The sequence below is a fragment of the Protopterus annectens genome, chromosome 8.part0 (genome assembly GCF_019279795.1).
Source record: "Protopterus annectens isolate FY-2018-M chromosome 8.part0, PAN1.0, whole genome shotgun sequence".
In the NCBI taxonomy this organism is placed as follows: domain Eukaryota; kingdom Metazoa; phylum Chordata; order Ceratodontiformes; family Protopteridae; genus Protopterus; species Protopterus annectens.
The window spans coordinates 234,213,386-234,236,209 of NC_056741.1; the positions used below are offsets into that span (position 1 = coordinate 234,213,386).

Sequence of the window (22,824 nt, forward strand, 5' to 3'; positions counted from 1 at the left end):
AAGCCAGTGGTAGTACCACATTTGGTAGCTGTGGCTAAAGCCATCAGTCTTTTGAAAAGATGAATGGCAACAGTTAATAATTTACAGATTCAAAATGCATAACTTTATGGTATAAATAAGACACCAGAAATAAGCTGCTAATTTGAACAACGAGATTCTTTATAGACCCCTATTGTAATTCTAAGACTTGTGTTTGCCCCAGAAATTTAAACACACACACACACACACACACACACTACAAAAATATTGAAGAACAGTGAATGTTGGAATCACTGTTCGCCTTTAAAATTACTTTTTTGTAGGGGGAAGTCTCTCTGCACCTCCTCACACCCCCTTATTTTATATATACAAACTCCACAATAACCAAACCTCTGAGAAAAAAAGGAATGCTCCCAGAATCAGCAATCTTGGTTTTGGTATGTGTAAATTCACATTTGCATTCATTCAGTGTCTCTGTTCTGGGACTTAAACTCAAAAGACTCAAAAGACTTAGAAGAATATCAAATGGTTATCTTCTTTACTTAATTAGGCAGTTCACTTTGAACATTTAATATAGACACAGATTCACGGTTGCTCAGAATCATACAAAATAAATGGTTTGAACATAGAGATGGCAATTGTAAAAACACGATCTGCTTTTTGTTCTCTCTGATATTACTATCTGAAGATATAGTGCAATGTACCTACTTCTGACTTTAAAGAATATTTAGTATTTTTTAGAACATACTCTAAATAAAATAATTCCAGTTGTGCTATTACTGCACTCTTCAGAATTAAAGCAACAATTTATTTCTCAGCAATTGCACTCACTCTGCATCCCGCTTGTGCACTCACTGTGCATCCCGCTGCATCCCGCTTGTGCACTCACTCTGCATCCCGCTTATGCACTCACTCTGCATCCCGCTTGTGCACTTACTCACTCTGCATCCAGCTTGTGCAGTCAAGTGTGCATCCTGCTTGTGAACTCACTCCGCATCCTGCTTGCATACTCACTCATCTTTGTGGGAAATTGTACTCCAGTTATGTCACTAACCTTTGAAAGGAAATGTCATGTTTTGTAAAGAAAACAGAGCTCTTTTTGTGTGTGTCTGATATCAGTTCCGAAGGAATAACGCATCACAGAAACAGTTGCTGTGTAAAAATCCTGAAAGTGCTACACATTTTACTTGTTGCAAGACTTCCTGGAAGCACCAGTTGCCAACTTTATACAGCTTTAACATCTTTTTAACAACTGTGTTTTTGCCAGTTTAATTCACTTCTTCAGCAGTATGATGTAGAGAAAATAAACATTTCATTTTTGAGGGGAAAAAACTACATCTTCCCCACTTCCACACCTTCAACCAGTTTTCTCAAGTAAAAGCTGCAAATCAGTTTTATCACCCTTTGTAACTGGACCTACAATAATAAGCTATTGCTTAATCATAGTAACTACTGAAACACCACTTTTGTTGGTTAAGGACAACAAAGGTAACATCTTAATACAGGTCCCAGTGCACTGACATCTAGTAATAATTTTAGTCTGTGGAATAACTTTTTTTTTTTGCAACATACAGAAAATGTGAGCAAAGCACTTAACCCAAATAAAACTGTGTTACAGAATATCACATCTCCTCTCTCCCTCTCTGTCATTCTTAACAATAAATGTCCTCTTACCTAAAACTGAACTCAACCTCAATTTAACATCTTTTCATTCTGTCTCAGACACACACAAAATACACGATTTGTTCTTCTGGCTGATACCTATACTCCTCACTGTATCTTGATGGAACATTTCAGCTTGCAGTTACGCTGTTGTACTGTGCATAGTTGTTCAAAGTAGTCAAAGCTGGGCAATACCTGACCCTCCGATTTAAAAACTAAACTGCTCATTAGACATCATAGTTATTTGCTTATAGATAACCTGGACAAATCATTAACATTTACTAGACAGCACTGTAAGACCTGCATAACAGAAAGGGTTTTCTTTAAATTGCTGTCAGAACCACCTTCCTTCAGAGGTTAGGAAACAAAATACATTGATCTCTTTAAGTCTAAATTTAAAGAGTACCTTTCAAAGGAAGCTGCCTGCATTTATTTGTTTGTTTCAAGATAATGATTAAAAACATGTACTGGTTGCTGAGTCATTTCTGAAACCGACTTTATTTTATATATAATTCCAACTATCCAGTGTAGAAATTATTCCTGTGAATATTGTAAATGTCATACCCATTTTGCTGTAAATATTTTTTTTCTACTTCTGTCTACTGCTGATAGTTGTTTTGTGTATTATCACAACTGTATTCTTGCCCTTGTAGCATGGATCCTGATCATAAAGGGTCTATCGATCAGTCTACTTACCTGGTTAACAAAATTAAATAAATAAGTGTGTGTGTGTGTGTGTGTGTGTGTGTGTGTGTGTGTGTGTGTGTGTGTGTGTGTGTGTGTGTGTGCATGTACGTGTATAGAAATATATATATATTTCTACAAACACAGTCACATTAATTGGGATTACATAAATGCAAAGAAAGGGAATCTATTGACTGGGTTAGTCACACAAGACTGCTAGTCACTTTTCAAGGGAGACCAGAGTTAGTATTTGTATAACTGAAGGAAAATATGGCCAGGGCATTGGGAAACTTCCCCTACTTTTGGTAGTCGGGGAAGGATTTGTATGTTATGCATCCTGACTTCCTGTTTCCTGTCCTGGCGTCGAGGCAGCCAGGAGGAACAGGAAAAAAATATGACTGATTCAGCTTTGGTTGAAAATGAAGTGAAGGTTGATGAAAATGTAGTTGAAATGGTAGTATCGTTACCAGAAGTGTTTTCTGATGCTGTAGGGGCAGAAGAAACAGTGATAGTGGAAGAAAAGGAGATTGTAACTGTAACAGAGATGGATTCAGAGGAAAACTTTCAGAGGAGATTGTTTGAAGGAGAGACAGTTACCTCTGAGAAATGCATAATTACAGCCCTCTAATTGGGAGAGTTGCGGGATGATTATTTGGAAGAAGTGGTAAATCAAAGTGAACCAGAAGGTGGCGTAGCTATTTCATGGAGTGGCATCATGGAGAAAATAGAAGAAGAAAAAGGAGAAGAAGAGATTGTGCCAGAAAAAAGTCAAGTGACAAAAACCTATGCACAAACTGTGAGAGAAAAAGGAAAAAAGAAACAAAGAAGTGTACAATATGCATGAGCTGTAAAAAAGATGAAAGTTTGGACAGGTATAAGTTTTGGTACACTGCCATAGCACCTCTGAGTTTCAAAGCAAAAAATTTAATTAATAGACTTTTTGTGACTTGATATTTGAGACTGGGCAGGCCATGGAAAATGTTTGGGGTGCATATGAACAAAAGAAAAATATTTATCCATGGACAGAATATGTTGTGCAAGCTTTTTATAAACAAACAAAAAAAAGAATATCCAGTTTAGAACTGAAGATGAAGCAAAAGAACTGAAAGAACATTTGTTAACTATATGTAAAGAGGTAATGGACACTACAAAATATATGATGGAAGAGGACTGTGGATTGTGGGATGGGAATGTGGAGTAATACTGAAAATGGAAAATGATGATGTTATGCACGCACCTAGTATTATTGATGTTCATGGTAATAGGGGTTTTGTGAACAGGGGTCAACCAAAAACTTATTTTTGTGGAAAAAATTATCATTTAATCAATGTATGTGATAAAAAAGATGTTGTTTATGTGGTAAAACAAGGCATAATGCAAAACAATGTGATTTTAAAGTACACAAAATGTGACAATAGTAGTCATTCATGGCTAGAATGTGAAATGAATGTGAAAGAAAATGAAATTATTTAGGATAGAGAGACAGAATGTGTTGTACAAGAAAATGTACAAAAGATGTAACTGATAAAGAGATTATACATAAAGTTAAAGAAAGTAACAAGGAAAAAGAAACACAGGAATCAAGTGAGGAAGAAGCTGATTGGTGCACAGTAAGAAATAAAAAGAATCCGACAGGGAAAAGAGTTAAAGAAAGGCAAAGAAAATTCAAAAACATAATGCTTAGAGAAAATAAGAAAGGAAAGGGATAAATATTTTTATACTAACTGTTCTTAAAAGCTGAAAATAGCTTTAAATGTGAAAATAGCTTTAAATGTGAACAGTATGAAAAATCTTAAAAGGATAATAGGTATATAACGATGTGCTGCAGTAGATGCACATATTATTGTTTTAGAAGATATCAGGTTATTTAGAGAGGAAGAAAGAACACAAACTGAAAAACTTTGAAATGGTGTGGTAGTTTGGAACATGGGGAGAGAAACATGCTCGGGCATATATATATTTTGTCAAGAAGGCATTAAAATATTAGATGTAACCATAGTGGAACTAGGGCGATCTACAGTAATACACGTGAGATAGAAAAAATGTGTGCATAGAAGTATAGCTTTATATGCATATGTAACAGAAAAGAGAGAGAAATGATGTTTAAAAATATTCTTGAATATGTTTGTATAAATATGGACATTATAGCAGTGGGTGATTTAAATTGTAATTTATGGAAAAATAAGAGCAGTTGTGATGTTAAAATGGCTAAAGAAATTATGAGAAGTGAAAAGTTAAATGTATTGGAGAATAACCATTGGACCTACAAAAGGAATGAAATTAGGACAAAAATTGATTATTTTTTAATATCTGATAGTTTAGAAGTTATAAAAAAGGAATTAAGTATGCTAGATGTTCAGATCCTGCGGCAGTATAGGTTAAAGTACATGGAAATTAATATGTAAGACTAGGAAAAGGAATAAAGAGAATTAATAAAAATGAATTAGATTTAGAAGAGAAAAAAGAACCTGTGGAATTATGGAAAAACCATATGACTATGAGGGAGTTTAATGAGAATTGGACTGTGATGGCTTAATTTTAAAGAAGAATATAAAAAAAGTATTTTTAGAATGTATAAGGAAGAAAAGAAAGAGAGAGATATAAGATATTAAGTCAAGAAACATTTAGAGACTTTAAATTAGAGAATAAAATTTATTTTTATGAAAAAGAAAGTAATGTATAAATGAATCAAATTAAAATCAACTTGTTATATAACAAAATATTGTTTACAAGGAAAGAAAGAAGAGGTAGCACCATATTTGAGTAAAATAATAAAAGAAGGAAAAATAATAAGAGAGTTAAAAAAATAAGGAAGGTAAGCAAATAAGGCAGCAAGATGGAATATATGAAATAATTAAAGAGTATGTATTGGAATTATTTGTTAAGAGAGAAAACATAGAACAGATTTATAAAGGTGAAAAATTAAATAAGGAAGATAATGAGTATTTAGAACAAAAAGTATCCATGAAAGAATTGAATGAAATTCTAAAATATATAACATGAATTCTGCAACTGGACTGGACAGAATTGATTATGGTATGTATAAAGAAACGAGAGTGGCAAAAAATTATTTTATAGAAGTCATGAATGAATGGTTAGAAACTGGAATTAAAGAGAAAGAGATATGTATAGAAGTTATAAAATTTATATTTAAAAAAGGAAATAGAGGAGATAAAAAAATTGGAGACCTATAACATTGAATAATACAGATTTATAGAACTTTTTATGAGAATAACAAAAAGGTTACAGAAAAAATGGATCGAATATATGACGAAAATGTATTTGGAAGAAAAAGAAAAGGAGGTCGAGTTATCATGGATAATAAGAGGAATAACTGATGATATCATAAATAAAAATGTAGAAGCGAAGGTTATGATAGGGGATGTAAGTAAAGCTTATGATAATATTCAATGGGGAATTTCCAGGCATATAATGTAAGCAAAAAAAAAAATAGTAATAAAATCTGCTTATGAAAGGAACTATGTGAAACTAAATGTAAATGGCTGGATTGGGGAAGACATAAAAATAAAATGTGCAATAAAGCAGGGCTGCCCAGCTAGTAGTATAGTTTTCTCATTAGTTATGAATGTAATAGTGAAGGAAATTAATAAAATATCAAGTAGTGGTGGATACAAAATGATGAAGGAAGTATAGTTGCCAATAATGTATAATTATGCGGGTGATATTGTATTAATTGTTAAACATAAAGTATGGATGGAAAAAGTAAATTAAAAATTAAGTATAAATTTAAAAAATGGTTTAAGTATAAATAAGGAGAAAAGTAAAGGATTTGGTTTTGAAGGTGTGATAGGAGGTGTTGAGTTCTATGAAAATTTATAGATATATTAGGAATAACATTTGGAAGGAATTAATACAGACAACAATGGGATAATGTACTCAAAGAAGTGAAGGATATGACTAATTTTTGGAAATCATATAGATTTCCATATAGAAAAAAGCACACTTGTTGAACACCATGATAATAGGAAAATTTGCTTATGTTGCTAACATTTGTATGGTTCCTATTAAGTGTGAAAAGGAATTAATAACAATTATATTCAAAAGAGGGATTCTGTATATGAAAGAAGAACAAGGAGGTTTGGGTTTAATAAGTCCAATAGTACATGCAGCATGTTTAATTTTATATAAGATATTAAAAAGATTTATGAAGGAAAATAAAAAAAACTTGATAGAAATGATGCTATATTATAAATACAAAGGATTGTGGGAAGGAATGGAAGTTAAAAAAAATGAAGTAAAAGCATTGTGAATGAAGAAATCATAGAGTACCAAAACAAAAATTGTGTTATGGAAAATAAAAAAGAATATATGTGAAAACAGTAGAAAGGAATGGTACTTAAGTATTATGAAAGCATTTTATTGTATTGATCCATGGAAATATTTAGAAATAGATAAGGAAAAAGCCATAATAATGAGATAAAAATAATAACTATAAAAAAATTAAAGAATGTAATGATGTTTTGGAGACTGTCTTTTAGAAAATTGCCGGTTAAGGCAAATATGCCATACAGAAAAAGCAAGATAGAATGTAATAAATGTGGAGAGTGTGAGACTACTGAGCATGTGTTTTTGAAATGTGAAAGAGTTTGTGGAAAGAAATATGTAAAGATAATAGGGTGAAAAGTTTGTTAAAATTTGAACAAATAAATATGGACATAATAGAATTTGGTTATTATGGTGCATGTAAACAGGAAGAAGTGAAGAAAATGGACAGGGAAATATTTTATGCTTCCTGGACTATATGGAACGAGAGACTAAATGAAATTAAATACAATGGAAAATGGACTTTGACAAAGATTTTGGAAAAAATAATGTTTTGGTTGTGGATAAAAGAGTGGGGGGAATGCTTAAATTGATATTTATAATGTATGGAAATAGATGAAAGTAATGTAAATATGTAAATAATATACAATTTATATGTCAATAAAACCCCCTACTCTTTTTGGTAGGAACTACTGCAAACTCATCCAGATGTGACATTGGTTTTTAACGTCTGATATTACATTATGCACTGGTACCAAGCATGGTTGTATTGTAATTGCTGCTGTGAATTTTTCCAACCATAGGATCCATCAAGTAGAGTCCTCTTGGCTTTAGCTTTTACAGTAAGAATGTGTTTATCATTTCTAATTTGTATTAATCGTTTTGTCATCTCCAGCTTATGCTTTTTGCTATGTTTTAGAATGCTTAGGATTATCCCATCTTAGACCAACTGAAGAAGTCTACTGGTACCAGATATAAGCTATACATTCTTAACATATTAGTTTACTTTTGAGGGGGACCCTCATCAATAGGGGGGCCCTCTCACCTTCCTGCCATGTTTGGATGGCTCTTCCATCTAGCAGTCGCTGCTGAAGATTCCTTTTAAGTTGGGCAAGTTTGCATAGTTTTGTAGTCTTCACAGTGTAGAATATTTATTTATTTTTTATCTTGATTTGCAGGAATGTGCCCCTTCTATGGTTGAGCCAGATGGGGGGAGCTCAGAGTCTTGGCGAGCTATCAGTTGTACAGTGTGTGTGTTGTATTTCTTGGTGGAGCATATCTATGTCCTTGTAAGTGGATGGTTCAGAGAATAACCAAGAGATGAAAGAGCACCATAGGAGAATATCTGCTATATTTTCATTGTAGGTGGAAACTTCAAATATAATAGAAGTTTGTTAGTAATCTTTAATACTTGCAAGCCAAAATCATTTAAGTTTCAGTCATATTTAATTGTGATTTTGCTAAAAATTTCTTTTTTTCTTTTTTTTAGTTGTAATAAAGTGCAGTGAAATTGGGATGTTTTTAATTTTTGATAAAGCCTGATGTAGTCTGAAGGGTTCAAAATCACTTTGTATATGACATGAGAAGATGCACACCAAACAGTGCAACTAATGGTTCAAAAAGCATAGTAGTAGTGCACATGCCAGATTTCTTTTTTCTACATTAGATGAGTCGTTTGTTTTAGCCATCGCTTAGTCAACTTATTACGTGCAAAGATGTACCATGTCTCACTACACTATACCACTAGAAGTATTAATTTGTTTTTCTTTTTATTATCAGGTTACTCATGAGTGTGAGATGTCCAGTATTGAACTAATCCAGGCCCGCCAGGAAGGAATTCGACTAGGGGAGTTACTGAGCAAGACAGCGCGGGAGAAGGAGGATCTTGCAAGAGAAAAGGCCACCCTTGAGGTTCAGCTAAGCATTGCAGAGCGAGATCGACATGCTCTTAGTGAGCAGCTTGCAGGACTCAGGTAATACGACATATCAGGTGGCACAAAATTAGCTTATTGTGGTGGGTTATTTAGGTTCTTTGTGTTTCACCTCATGGTTTTATTCTACAAGATCTGATGTCTTTTCCATTTGTTCCTCAACGTATGGGTCATTTCCCCCTGTGTTGACCCAGCTAAATTAGATCTCGTTTGCCGCTACAAGCATAGGATGGATCTGTTGGTGCTTGGGTGCATATTTAGATAAGTGAACTTTTAGATAACTTTTTGATAAAGTTCTTCTATTTTTTTATTATTCTTATTATTATTATTATTAGTAGTAGTACTATTATTAGTATTTCTGTTGGCTATCACTTCCTCCCCTAAGCTTTTCCCTTGTCCTTTGCCTTAGGCACTGGACATTTCCATTTCCCTTTCCCCAAAAAACTTAGTTGCTTTAATTTACTTTTATACACAAAAATGAAGAGTTTCTGTCCTCCTTTTCTCTTCTTCTCCGTGTTTCAGGATGTCAGACAAACTATCAGGTTTTAAGTGAATTGCCCAGTTCTGATGCACATAAGCTGGTCTTATTGTCATGGCTCCTGACATCTAGAGATCTCTTGCTCCGTATGTGAAGCCTTTGGCCAATGGGCCATTGTAGAGCTCTGAATTAAACTTATTTTGAAAGGGCTTCTCCAGCCCCCCACAGAGAAAGGTGTACATTCAGTTTCATAAATATTTTTTCTTCTTCTCCTATAAAGAAACCAGCTGAAAATTCTAAGGAGAAACCTAAAGAAAATGAAAAGGATAAGGAAAGAGAAAAAGAAAAATCTAAGATCTTAAGAAAGAGGTCTCCATGCCATACACCCTATGGTTTCCAAAGTTTCAAAACCTTCAGAGCCAGTACTTTTCTGAGATTTAATAGTCATTCGATCAAATACACCACAAAGATTTTCACCAGAGCCAATTTCTCCTAGGCTCTGTTCACCTACACTGCAGGAGAAGCTGTACCATCATTCTAGGCCTCCCTCTTCTGCTTTGTCTTTTCTGTCAAACAAACTTACCAGGAGTCTTACCGAAACAAACGTGGACAAGATGATGAAATTGTTTTGGACCCAGATCCAGCTGGGGGTCCTCCTGACTCCACCTACCTCCGGATCCAGGGGAGTGTTTTTTCCTCTCCTGAATTCAGTTGTTGCTCTTTCTCTGATTCACCCATTTGGATCAGAATATTTGGAGCTGACTTCCACCCGGGGCAGGTCTGCATCACAGCCTTGGATTTGTTCTTCCTCGACGATACCAATAAGTTCTTTGATTCATTCAGTTCCGACCACTTCGGAGCCATGTGAAACCTGAAGCCGAATGCTTGGCTGTGACTCAGGCAGGGTAGGTTTGGAAGCCATTCCTCCCTCTTGAAGCCTTGGACGTAGTTCTGCTCAGAATTCAGCCTCAGATCTGAGCTGTGTGGTATCCTTGGTTGAGCCTCCTTTGAGAGGTTTCGACATCTAAGCCTAGGTTCCATGGATCCATCTCAAGCTCTGCTTTTGAGACTTTCGCAAAAGTACTGTCTTAAGCCAGAGAGAACACTACCCTCTTGAACTCGGATCCATCCCTCCACCAAAGGTTTTCTCATCATCTGGAACCTACTCTTTTTGTCCCGTCAGGGCAGACAGTAACCAGAAGTCTTCAGCTGGATCCCCAGAGCAACGCACTGAAGAGGTATGCAGGAAGCATACATGTAAAAGGAGGCACCTGGATTTCCCTCAGGAGTCTGTCACCACTCATATTGTCTTTGTTGAAGGAGATGGTTCTCCCAGATCCTCCATCAAGGGCATTTCATTTGGAGAAATCCTTGATCTGCTTATACAGAAAGAGGGATGGTTCTCACAAATGCCTTGTCCACACATTTTTTTATCAAGGCTTTTGGTTCTGTCCTATGTCATCAGTAGTCTTGCCCACTGACTGGATGGTAGACCTTATCACTAAGCAGGGGTGGAAGGAGCCGGACATAGCTGAACCCGTTCCCGAGAAACCAGATTAGTTCTTTGTCTCTCCCTAGGATCGTCCCCATTGGAACAAGAGCCCAGACATGGATTCCATGTTAGTGATGGCAGCTACTAAAAAGGAACAAACAGTAGAAAGTTCCTTTGCCCAGTCACTGAACAGGGGAGTGTCTAGCATTGGACAGATATGAGAAGCTAGTTTGTACCTCATCTACTTTCTCAGTGAGGGCACTGAATTATTTGGCACTTTTTCAGAGGGATCTGACAAAGGAGATCTCCAAATCTCTGCCAGGGACCTTGTCTGTGAGTCAAAAAAACCCTATGATGGCAGTTGGCTAACCTCCAATCCTTGTCTAATGTCTCTGTTCGCCTTATCTCCATTGCCATGGAGGGTGCATCTGGAGCAGCCAGTATGGGCATATCCATCAGGAGACAAACTTGGATTAGGCTGTCTGACTTTGCAGAACATTTTAAGATGTCTTTTGTGACTTCCCCTTATGAAATATCAACACTCTTTTGCTCCAGAGTGAAAGACAAAATTTCTAGAAGTGAAAAGATGAGAAATCCCTTTCTGCCACAGGAATCAAATTTTCCACTCCTCAAAAGACCTCTTCAAGGAACTAAAGAGGAGGCAAGATAATTTGATTTTGCAAATCTCAAAGGTATTCACCTGACACTTTTGGGGACAGAGCCTCCCACAGCAGAGGGTGGAACTCTTGTAATAGATGTCACCCTAGGGGGCAGAGGTGGTCCACAAAATCAACACATCAGAAATCAATGATTGTCCAACTGCCGCCCTTATCCCTACATCCAACAAGCTGGACATCCATCACTCAAGACAGATGGGTGCAGAGTATCAAAACCAGAGGCTACTTCATTCCCTTTCACTCTCCCCTTTAACCTCAAAAGACTTCCTGATGTACCATCCTCACAAAGGGAAATAAGGAAGCTTCTAAAGAATCAAGTCATCCAAGAGATTCCACTGAGCAAAGAAGATCCAGAATTTAATCAGGATTTTTTTTAGTCCTTTAGAAAATGGAGACCTAAGGCCAGTTCTGGACCTAAGTCACTTGAACAAATTTGTAAGAAAACAAAATTCCAGATGGTCATGGTACAGTTTATTCTTCCTCTATTGAGGAGGTTTGACTGCACGTGCTCGGTAGATATTTAGGATACTACCATATAAAGATGGACAAATGTTCCAGCAAGTATCTTTGCTTCTGGCTTGGAGCGAGTCACTTTCAGTTCAGAGCTTTGACATTCAGTCTAACCATAGCCCTTTGGATGTTAAACAGATGTATAGCAGTAGCAGCAACTCGTCTTTGACTGCAGGGGTTCTGGGTATTCCCTTATGTGGACAACTAGCTTGTCATCTCCCCTATGAGGGATCTACTCATCAATGCCAAGGACTCCTTGCTCCATCTATGCTCAAACTTGGGGATCATGGTGAATTTATGGAAGTCCAAACTTCATCCAATAAAGTCTTTAGAGTTCATAAAGACTCCGTTAGACACAAAGCGACAAATTGCAGAACTTCCCCAAACAAGGATTACATCTATTCATCAATAAGCGTTGGCTGTCTTGTCCTGTCAGAAGCCATTAGAAAAAAACGTTCTCCATCTTGTAGGCTCCATGGCAGTTTTGATTGCCTTGGTTCCCCTGGCCATGTACTACATGCAAGTTCTGCAGTGGACCCTTATGGTCCAGTCGTCAATAAGACAGCAAATCAGGTCTTTTCAAGTATTGTTAACAAAGATTTGCAAGACACACAACCAGTGGTGGTTGGCATCTCCACATATTTCACAAGGATGTCCTTTCAATCTTCTCTCTTCCCAAGCCATTGTGACCTTGGATGCTTGCCACTTGGGGTAGGGGGCATTTACATGATCACAATCAGAGGCCAGTTTAAAAGGAATTTTTTTTTTTATCAGATAATATAATGCAGCTGTTTAATCCCAAACACAGACAGTCAAAGATTCTGGATGCAAACACATTTTAATATAAAGTATTGATACTATGGAAAGTCTCTACATATGGAGAAATTTAACTGTATGCTCAGAGGCAACTCCTTTTGTATCTTAAATTTAGAAAAAAAGAAAAGATTACTTCATAGAAAGTTCAAAGCTATCCCGACTTTTGAGTACGCATAAACACACGTTTCCAATGCTGTAAGGAGTAACCAGTTAAAAAGGTGTACATGCGAGAGGACATTTTATGTTTTACTTTTGACAGATTGATGTGTTCCTTTTCAGCAGACTTATCTCCTACAGAATACCTAAATTTCTTTCAAGGCTAAATGATTACAAGAAACATTTGCCATCTATTTACTGAGCTCTAATGAACTTTTACAAAGTCAAGCTGTTCATCTTAGCTAATAAGTAAAATAACATGTATGAAACTGTTGCAGTACTTAAAGCGAGCTGTGTATGAAAATGTAAGCATTTATAGACATAAAAGTAATATTTCCATATCACCAGTCTACACATCAGTGTCTTGGTGATGACAGCAGTTCTCCTAGTGTTGCAAGATTTTCAGGACTCTGTCCCCTTAGATATGATATCTGTGCAGATAGACAAACGTGGTAGTTGTCTGATACATCAACAAAGAGGGAGGAACCAGATCTTACCAGTTATGTTGAGAGGCCATGTGGCAATATCTTCTCACCACTTTCTAATAGCAATGCATATTTTGGGGAAATTCAGTGCGCTAGTGGACAAGTTGGGAAGTCTGTCTTTCTCCCTCATGAGTGATCTCTCAATCAAGTAGTCACAGAGCCGATTTTCAGCCATTGGAGCTGATCTTGCTGAGATCTCATTGCATCTCCGCACACCAAGTGCAGATATTTCTTTTCTCTCTGATCCCCCAGGACTCCTTTATGTCTTCCCTCCCACTCCATTGATTCCAACATTTTTACTTAAAGCATTTGAGAAGATGATCACAGTCTTCCTCCTAGCCAGCCCCACACTGGTCTCAGCAAGTAGGGTATCTCCCTTCTGTGGCCTCATCTAGTGCACCCTGTCTTGGTGCTGGGCCTGGCTGCAGATCTACTGTCTCCCCTCTTCATGGTCACCTCACCTGAGCATTTAGTTCTTCAAGTTGACCGCTTGGTTTCTCAAATTCCAGTGAAGGCTAAAAAGTTCAGGTTTTCATCCTCAGTTGTTCATATTCTGACTTATTCCCAGAAACCTTCTAAACAAAAGATTTGCAAAAGCAAATTAAAAATGTTTTGTATCTGGACAGTTGAAACAGTTTTAATTCCTTTATGACTCCTCTTCCAGCAATCAGAATTTCCATGATGTCCGTTATTCCACTATCAAAGTACAGTTAGTGGCCATGTCTTCCTTTCACATTGGTCAGAATCACATGTCCATTGCATCCTTAAGACTATCTAAGTGGGAGGCATAATAGAAACATTCCTCTAAGGAAAGCTTTAGAGGCCCAATTATCTCTGGGGTATTGCAAGCCTTAACTGGCCCTTCATTTGAACCTGCAGCCAAAGTTTTTTTTTTTTTTTTTTTTTTAATTTTTATCATGGAAGATTTTATTCTTGGTTGCTGTTACTTCTCCTAGGAAAATTTCTGAGCTAATGCCTTGTCTGCAAAACCTCCCTTCTTGGTCTTACACAATGACATTGTGTGCATGAAAACCAACCCTACTTTTCTTCCAACATGGCTACAGAATCATCAGTTAATCCATAAATCTTGCTGTGTTTTTCCCAAATTTTTTAAACAAAGGCAAATATGCATTCCATTTACTGGATGTTAACCATCAATTATGATTCTCTTTACTTAGAACAAAAGCCTTCAGGAAAACTGATCATTTATCTCTTACTCCCCTGTCAAGATGGGAAAGTGGATATCCAATGTCATTCTGTTCTGTTGGCTGTCTGAATCTCTGTCTTATGTTTACAAAGAAAGGAGTTTATCATTGCCTACACACCCAAAAGTCCATTCTACTAGATCTGTGGCTTCGTCGACAACCTTCTTTTCCAGACTACCTCTTGATGACATTTGCACAACTGCTACTTGGTCAAAGGTCCATACCTTCATTTTATATTATAAATTTTGACATACGGTCCAGATCAAGAGCCTTTTTTGGTTCGGATGTGCTCTGAAATATCCTTCCATAAGACCATCGATGTGTTACAGTAGCTAGGGACTCTGTTCTGTACATTGAGGAACAGACTGGAAAGACGACATCAGATATGAAATTTATGTACTCACTATAACAATATGTCTATGTTCTCTGTTTCTATCCTTCCTCAACTTCCCACCCTCCTCCCCCCTTCTGTATATTTTATGGTATTTGGCAATTAACTCCTTGACTGCTCTGGCTGACTTAGCCTTGGTTCCTAGAAGTTTATCAAGATGGTGTATCATGTGGTTTCTTTACTTTTGTCTTAGACACTGTATACTTGCTTTTTTTCTTGCCTGCAAACTCTGTCTGAGTTAGCTGGGTCAACACAGGGGAATTATGGGTAAGGGGAGAAGCTTGAGCACTGGCTCCAAAGTGGCTGAAGGCACATATGTTGAGGAAGGATGGAAACAGACAACACGATCTACCTTTATGATGGTACATACTTTAATTTAGTATTTTTGCTTCTGCCATATTTGTTGGTCTGGTTTTTTTCTATTAATTAATTTAATTAATTCTGCCTTAGGTGTGCTTATTTTTCTTCATTAATGTATCCTGGTTTAGCTGTAATGCAACTCAGTTCCAGCTGTTTCATTTAATTGTCTCATTGACTGGAATATATTTGCCTTCTTCCCCACAGCTGACTATCAGCTGCCACCAGCTAGTTTCCTCATTCACTGGATTTATCAGACTTGCCTTGGCCTCCCCTAGGCTCTACCCAACTAATGTCTGGGGCTGGTGATACTGCTGCTGGGAGTTGGATATGCCGTAATTACCCCCTTCCCACATGGAAGTCTTGTGAGCCCCACTGTGGTTGCTGTCAGGAGGTGAATGCTCACTTCCGCTGTTGCACAAAGTCCCACTTGTGGCACAGAGCTCAGCAGGCTGTTCTGCTGCTGTTGCATTGACCCAGGTTCATATTGCTAACTGAACATTGGTCATCTGAGGTGCAGTAAGGGCTTTATCCCACATTTCAGCAGAATGTTTCTCTTTGTTGCTCACGACCCTTGTGCTGACTATTTGGCTTTATCCCAGAACCGTTAAAGTGTTCTGTTCTTTCCTTGGGGGCAACCCATTCTTTCCTCCTGGGAAAGAGAAGAGCAGGTCAGAAGACTAAGCCTGTCAGGGATCTGATCCCCCTTATCAAACTTAACAGTATTTTGTAAGCTTTACAGTGGCTGCTTACTGTGTGTGTGTGTGTGTGTGTGTGTGTGTGTGTGTGTGTGTGTGTGTGTGTGTGTGTGCGCGCATGCACATGCTACCTCACATGCTTAACTCCCTGAAAAGTGATGTACCACTGCAGGTTCATTACTTTGGGTGTGCATCCACAGTCCTGCAGATTTCACTATTATATCCCTTCTGGATGGACACGTTGACCTCAGCACTCTATCTTTCCCCACCGTGTCCCTCCAGCAGCCATGTCATATGAAGCATAGTCTGGGTTTCATTCCTCTGTGCTTTGAGACTGGGATCCGAAGCAGGATAATTTGTTCCCATTTTTTATCCAATCCTTCAAGGTTGTTGCTATTGCCTTGTCCATTTAGAGTGTTTACTAATTAGCATTCCTTGATCGTTGTGGCAGTCTTGGGATTGTGATAATCAGTTTTTGGCTTTAGAATTGAAATGTCTTATTTCCTATCTGGGAACTTGTATATTTTAATTACATTATTGCTCTTTAAACATAAGGTATGTTGTTCTATTTGTATTCCATTCCTTATGCTCTCCTCCAGTCTGGTCACTTGCTTTATAATGGAATACACTCATTTTTGTAACATGCCACTCAGGGATTACTTATTTCAGTGTGGGATTTTGGCAGTATCAGATTATCCCAAAGAGCTTTAATTTTACAATTTGATAAACTCAGAGACTTCACATCTTTGCTGAAGGATTATGTAAAGTCTTCAGATGGCATTATTCTCTTCAGCAATCCAGTTAATACTGGGACTTAAAAAACTGAGTACAGTTTCTCTTTTATGTTGACCTGTGCATATGTGCAGGCACATAATTTTGCTATAGTTACAAATGTACTTCTGTAAGACTGAACATATCAGATCAAACACACTTAAAACAGCAAATATTAAATCAAGCCAGTATGCAGATGATCAAGTCTTCAAAAAATGTGCTTTAAGTAAGAAAAAAAAAATTACCATTAATATCATTGAGGAGTTTTGTCTTGCAGCATTAAGCTCCAAACATTACCTGAACATGACTTGCTGACATTTATTTCCTTGTTACCAGAATTTGTTACATATTTTTATCTACAGTAGTGCAGTGCTGATTATTTTGCCCACATTCATGTTAAAATGTGCTGTTTTACTTCCTGGTGACCATAAAGTGCAGAGCAAAATGTTGCAGTTCCATTCCATAAACCCTATTTTCCATTTTCCATTGATATAAATTCTGCTCTGCACAGAATAGTATCTGTAGGCTGCATTAGTCTTGTGGTATTTCTGAAACAGTCAAGAGCACATTGCTTCCCCTTTACATAGTGCACCAAGTGTGGTTTGCAGATGTATAAAATAAAGGAAAATACTCACCTTGCTTATATGGGTGAAGTACTTTTTCTGATGATGTTCCCTTTATTTTTACACCATACAACATAGCTTTGTCTGTAGCAGTACAGATATTTAACACTTGATCATAGTTGCAGTAGTCTTAAGCTATATGGGTTATATCCTTGGGAGGATATAATGGCCAGCCAGCTTCCAAAGCTGCAGCCACCTTCCATGCACCAAAACAGTTAGCTGAGCGTAGCTGACTAAAAGACAGGTTTGGCCACCAAGAAGACTCCCTTTAGTCATTGTGGAGTCAACAGAAATAGATGTAGAAAGTGGTGAGCTTAGGTGGCCATCTGAGGACTGCATGGTTGAAGAATGCAAAGAGAATATTGAAGAAACAACCAAACAAGAAGGCAGCAAAGAACAGCAAAACTGATAAAAGAACCAAGATGAAGCTTTAGTAGTTTTTTTTATCACAAGAGAATTGTTCTAGATTCTTTTTTGGACCTATTCTGAATTTTGGTTAGAAACAAAAGGAGGTTTTCTTTACTTGTAAGAACTTCAACTTCTGCATGATGAAAGAGTACTCCTCTAGAAAGGAAATACCTGAAATGAGATTTTGCTGCTGACCTCTTATCATTTTTTTTACAAACTGCAGAGGCAACAACAGAAACCAGCTGTTCTAGTGGAAAGCAAGCAGGGTAGAGATGGATTAGGAGATTCTGAAAAGTAAGGATACCTGTGAGGTTTTCATAAATGATAAATTGTATTGTACATCCATTTACCTTTCTGTGTAACTTTTTTTTTTTTACTTGTGTATCAGGGTTGGGCGTGCATTTTGTTGTGAAATAACACTTATTTCAGTAAGTAAAAAAAATGGTACTCTTGTGAATTATGCTGCCTTCTCAGTCAGGCCAGTAATTCACACTATCCTGTATCTTAATGTTTGTTGTAATAATGAGTATCTGGCCTTGGAACCAACGTTTTATTACCAATTTTGGGCATGCAGTGAGCGTAGTCACTGTAGACATAAAAAAGCTGTCTCTTGTAGACAGAGGCGCCTTGTAAATACTTGACTACTCATGTCCAAGCTTACATGTACCCGTTAAATTAACCCTAGGGTTTCAAAGCTTGCCAGATACATTTGGGAATCATGACTAGGCTTTAAAAGTCCCTATGGGCTCATTAGCCTAGTAACCTATGAACCTAAGCCCTTCTGAGCTTCTCTACTGCCGAAGAGAGTGCTCCTATGTGGGCTTTTGACTATCGATGGTCTGCTAATGTTGTTTCAATGCTGGGCAGGTAAGTTCACTTTGGGGGAAAAAGTCCACTTTACTTTTTATTATAAAAAACAGTGTTTTCTGGTAAAAAAAAATGTTAAAACTTATTCTAAAATATTTTTTTTAGTGAGATGTGTTATTTTACTTTTGGGGCTAGGGTAAGTTTGTAAAGTGCTTTTTTTGCTGTATTCTTTTGGGGAAAAGTTACTTTTTCAATACTTGTCTTTTTTTTAACAACTAATGCTGCTTGGCTTCCCTGGGAATCTGGCATCTTTTTTGACTTAACCATGGAACAATCTTCCCAGTTCCTCAGTTCTTCCTTCTTCCAGTCACAAAAAAAAAAAAATGAAAATTGTTAAACAGACTTTGCTGCCACATCAGGCTGCTAATGTTCTTCAGCTGCAGATGGGTGACTCTGATGTGACCAAAGCTGGTTCATTGTACCTCGGTTCTTTTTCTTTCTTTTTTGGTCCTGCTGGTATAGTCCCTACAGCCACCATGGATTGTGGGTTAGACACATCCTCTGCAGCTGTTGGAGTGCCCTTGGTGGGCAAGAGGGAGAGGCACTTTTGCCAGTTCCAGGAGAAGAGGCAGAGAAGGGATCTCTGTCTAGCCCCAAAGTCGTGTCCATCATTAAGGAAGTTATTGCCTGCAATTCTGAGTCTGTTTCTACAGAAATTCCTACCAGAAAGAAACAAAAAAATAAACATATGTCTTTTCCTGTTTCATTGGCACTGGACAGAAGTCTTTTACAGGACTTATCCCAGTGTTTAGTGCAGACTCTTGACTCTTGTTTGGTGGTTTCTTTGGAGAAGCAAATGGGATAATTTTCTGAAGAGATTTAGGAAACTGAACCTCAGAATGATTGTGAAAGGGCAGATTGTGTTATCTTCACAGATTTCTGATTCAGATTCTGAGGAGACTATCTTTGGCCAGTCCCTTTGAAGGATTCTCTTTCTCTGAAACTATTTCCAGAATGAATCATTTGTTAGTGTGAAGGCAGTGATGTTTCTCAGTCCATTAGAAAATATTATAATCTGTTGAAACTGGAATTCCCAGAACCTGCCCCTATTCCTCCTGTTCTGTCTATATTGCATTTTCCCTGACAGATATCCTGCTGCCCCCAAACAAGAAAATAAGGTCCTTCAATCTTTCATGTTCTCATAAATACTTCTCAAATCTGAACCAGCCGCTATTGGTTTAGTGAATCCAGCTGCTAACATTTGGTTAATACAAATCTCTGTCCTTCTGTCAAGGATGGGAAGGCTTTCGATAAGTTTAGGGAAAAGTGTATTCCTCAGCAACACTTGTTTTTGGAATTCTCAGCTGTTAAGCTCATATGTTGAAGTTTATGTTCACCTCTTATAAGAATATGAGGAATACATTGGTATCTATTTCCTCTTGTAAGGAGAAATCGGCTTTGTGGAACTGTCAAAAGTGACTACTCGTATAAAATGTGCATATCACTGCTGATGCCACCTTCATGTCTGCTGCTACTGGTTCTGTCATGAGTAAACTTGGCTGTGTTCTCAAAACCTCCCAGATGATGTCAAAAATGACATGTAGAATTCCCCCTTGGGTGGAGAACTAGTTTTTCAACCTTCTACTGTAGAGGTCATTAAAGTCTGATAAGTAAGGGAAGCTGATTCCAGGGGGTTCTCAGTTTTTATAGCCTTCCTTCTCCAAGATTACTAAAGGATTCAATGCTGTCTCTACAACTTTCTTAAAGAAAAATAAACAGTCCCAGCAAGCTGTTGGTAAGGAAATGTTTAAAAAGCAATTACAGGGAGCTTCCAAAATGCAGGAACCCCACAGAATAAAAGACTGTCTGATATGTTTGAATGACTATATGAGGGACTTCCATCCCACCCTGACCTTCCCTTAATCCTTCCAGAAAATCTGAACCTCTATTTCTGTCCTTGCCAGCAGAGATAGTGTCAGATGATGGGTTCTGACTGTAATCGATCACTGTTATAGATAGCAATGGGAGTCTCTCCCTCCTTTCCAGGGAATCCCTCATTTGTCAGACCAGACTCTTCTTTTCCCGCCAGTCATCCAGCATAAGCTGGCCAAGGGGGTGACTGAAGCTGTTCTCCTCCTTAGTTAGGAGAAAGTTTTATTCAAGGATGTTTCTATGGCCAAAGAAAGAAAATTCTTGTAGACCTGTTCTAGACGTTTCCTTTCTGAACCAGTTTGTGATAGTTCAAAATGTTTCAGTTCACAGCTTCTTCCTTATATGAGTTTTCTAGTGACTTGAGATTTAAAAGATAAATTCCAGTAGATCCAGATTTCAGACATTTCTTCGGGTTTTCTGTGTCTGAATCACATTTTTATTTGTCTGCCTTACCCCTTGGACAGTCTGCTGCTTCATGGGTGTTCACAAAGTGTCTAGCTCCTCTGAAAGCCTACTGCAGACTGTGAGATATTCTGATTTTTTTCTGTTTTTACTTTACTTGTTTATTTTTGCTCCATCTATTTCAAAGTGTTAGGAATTTCTCATTTGGGTAAGGGATTTCTTAGACTGGAGGGGAATCCAAGAGAACTTTCAGAAATCTGTTTTGACTCCTCCTCACAGGATTATTTTTTTGGGGGGGGTATGTCTTCTACACACCTCAGTTCAAAGACCTTTTTTTCAACAGGAAAAGTAGATTTGTATTTAGATCCATTCCTGAGATTTTCCACTCACACTTCCTTCTCAGCAAGGGAATTCTTCAGGATTTTAGGTGTCATGGTATCTATGATATTTATGATACTTCTTGCAAGACTCCACATGAGAAAGATACAGTGGTTCTTTAATGTCTGTAGTAACAGGCAGCCTCAACATCCCTAGACTTTTCAGCTTCCACTTTTGGGGTTTGTGAAAGGGAGATTACATAGTAGAGACACCAAATTTCTCAAAGTCCAGGTCTCCCATTTTCCCCTTGTGCTCCAGCCCAATCTGTCACAGCAGGTGCCTAAGACTTTGCTTGGGGAGCAGTGTCAACAGGAATAAAAAACAGGGTCTTTGGAACAAGAAAGACGTACCAAAACACAGAAACATAAAAAGTTGTGTTAGCTCTTATAAGTGCTCAAGAGTCATTCAATCATCAGTAGTCTTTGGGACCTTTACAGCTGCTTACAGACAACACCACAGTTATGTGGTACATAAGCAAGGGGGATCTAGATCCTATCATCTGGTCAGACTAACCATGGTAGCCTGTAATATAGCTTTTTAGCACAGTCTCACTCTACAGGTATCTTACATTCTGTCAGAGCAAAATTGTGTAGCAGAAAAGCTGAGCAGGACCATGACAGACCCTCACTTGAAACTGAATCAGGTGGCCTTCCGAGATATGATCCATCTGCGGGGGAACACCACATACAGATATTTTTGCCTTCACTATAAACAATCAGTTGCCAAAATTCTGCTCCAAAACTCTGTGCAAGAAAGCCTGGAAGACAGATGCCTTTTCTTTCTTGTGAAAAGAAAAGAAATGTACCTATATACTTTTCTACCCTTTCCACTAATTTTATTTATTTATTGTTTTGCTTTCATGTTTGTCTGAATGGGATTAGTCAAAAAAGCTTAGGCCAAAGGAGAAAAGCTGTAACACATTACAAACATTTCACAACAGACATTCAGTAATATACATGAAAAAACATTAAGTAATAAATACATACAATTGCTAATTAGATTGCAATAATATGAAATAAAGGCAACTGTTACAGTATTAAAGATAGTTATTCATTTATAAATGGTGAACATTGAGCCTTTGAAGAGGTGTATTAGTAGATATGTCAGATAAATAATAGATCATGTGCTGAGAGCTTAGAAATTCAAAGAAATGGAGGTAAGGGGAAGGAACCAGGTATAGCAGAAAATACTAATGTTGTAGTTAAGAAGGGAGGTATAAAATCCAAATATCCAGGGTGATTCTGAAGCTTCGGAAGGAATCCCCAAAGATCATTGTGATGGCACCCATCTGGCCCAGGTAGCAGTGGTTCTCCATTCGTCTGAAATTTGCCAGGGGTAATTGCCACAAGCTTCCTCACAGACTGGATTTACTCACACAAGACCAGGAGTATTTGATGCATCCCAGCCCCAAGCAACTACAAATGACTGCCTGGATGATATGATTTTAATACCTTTTAGGCACCTTTTTTTCTAAGGACGTGCAGCAGGTATTAATGAAGGCAAGAAAACCTGCTACTAGAAAATCTTATACTAGTTAATGGAAGAGGTTTTCTAGTTGGTGCCAACAAAAGATCTAGCCCGCATTTAGGGCTACTGTTTCTTTGGTTCTACATTAATTTGCATATATTACTATCCTACAGCTTGACTTATTCCTCAATTAGGGTTCATTTGTCTGCCACCAAAATGTGTCTGCCTGAG

The 22,824-nt window shown here is 37.5% G+C and overlaps 1 protein-coding gene across 1 annotated transcript in view; it reads left to right on the forward strand.

Annotated features, from left to right (window-relative positions):
* The window catches only part of LOC122808201 (rootletin-like), a 546,256-nt gene that overhangs the window by 298,597 nt on the left and 224,835 nt on the right, over window positions 1–22,824 (forward strand). Inside the window, exon 7 of the mRNA XM_044079170.1 lies at window positions 8,389–8,582. Within this exon, the coding sequence (XP_043935105.1) occupies window positions 8,389–8,582 (194 nt within the window). The remainder of the gene's footprint in view (window positions 1–8,388; window positions 8,583–22,824) is intronic.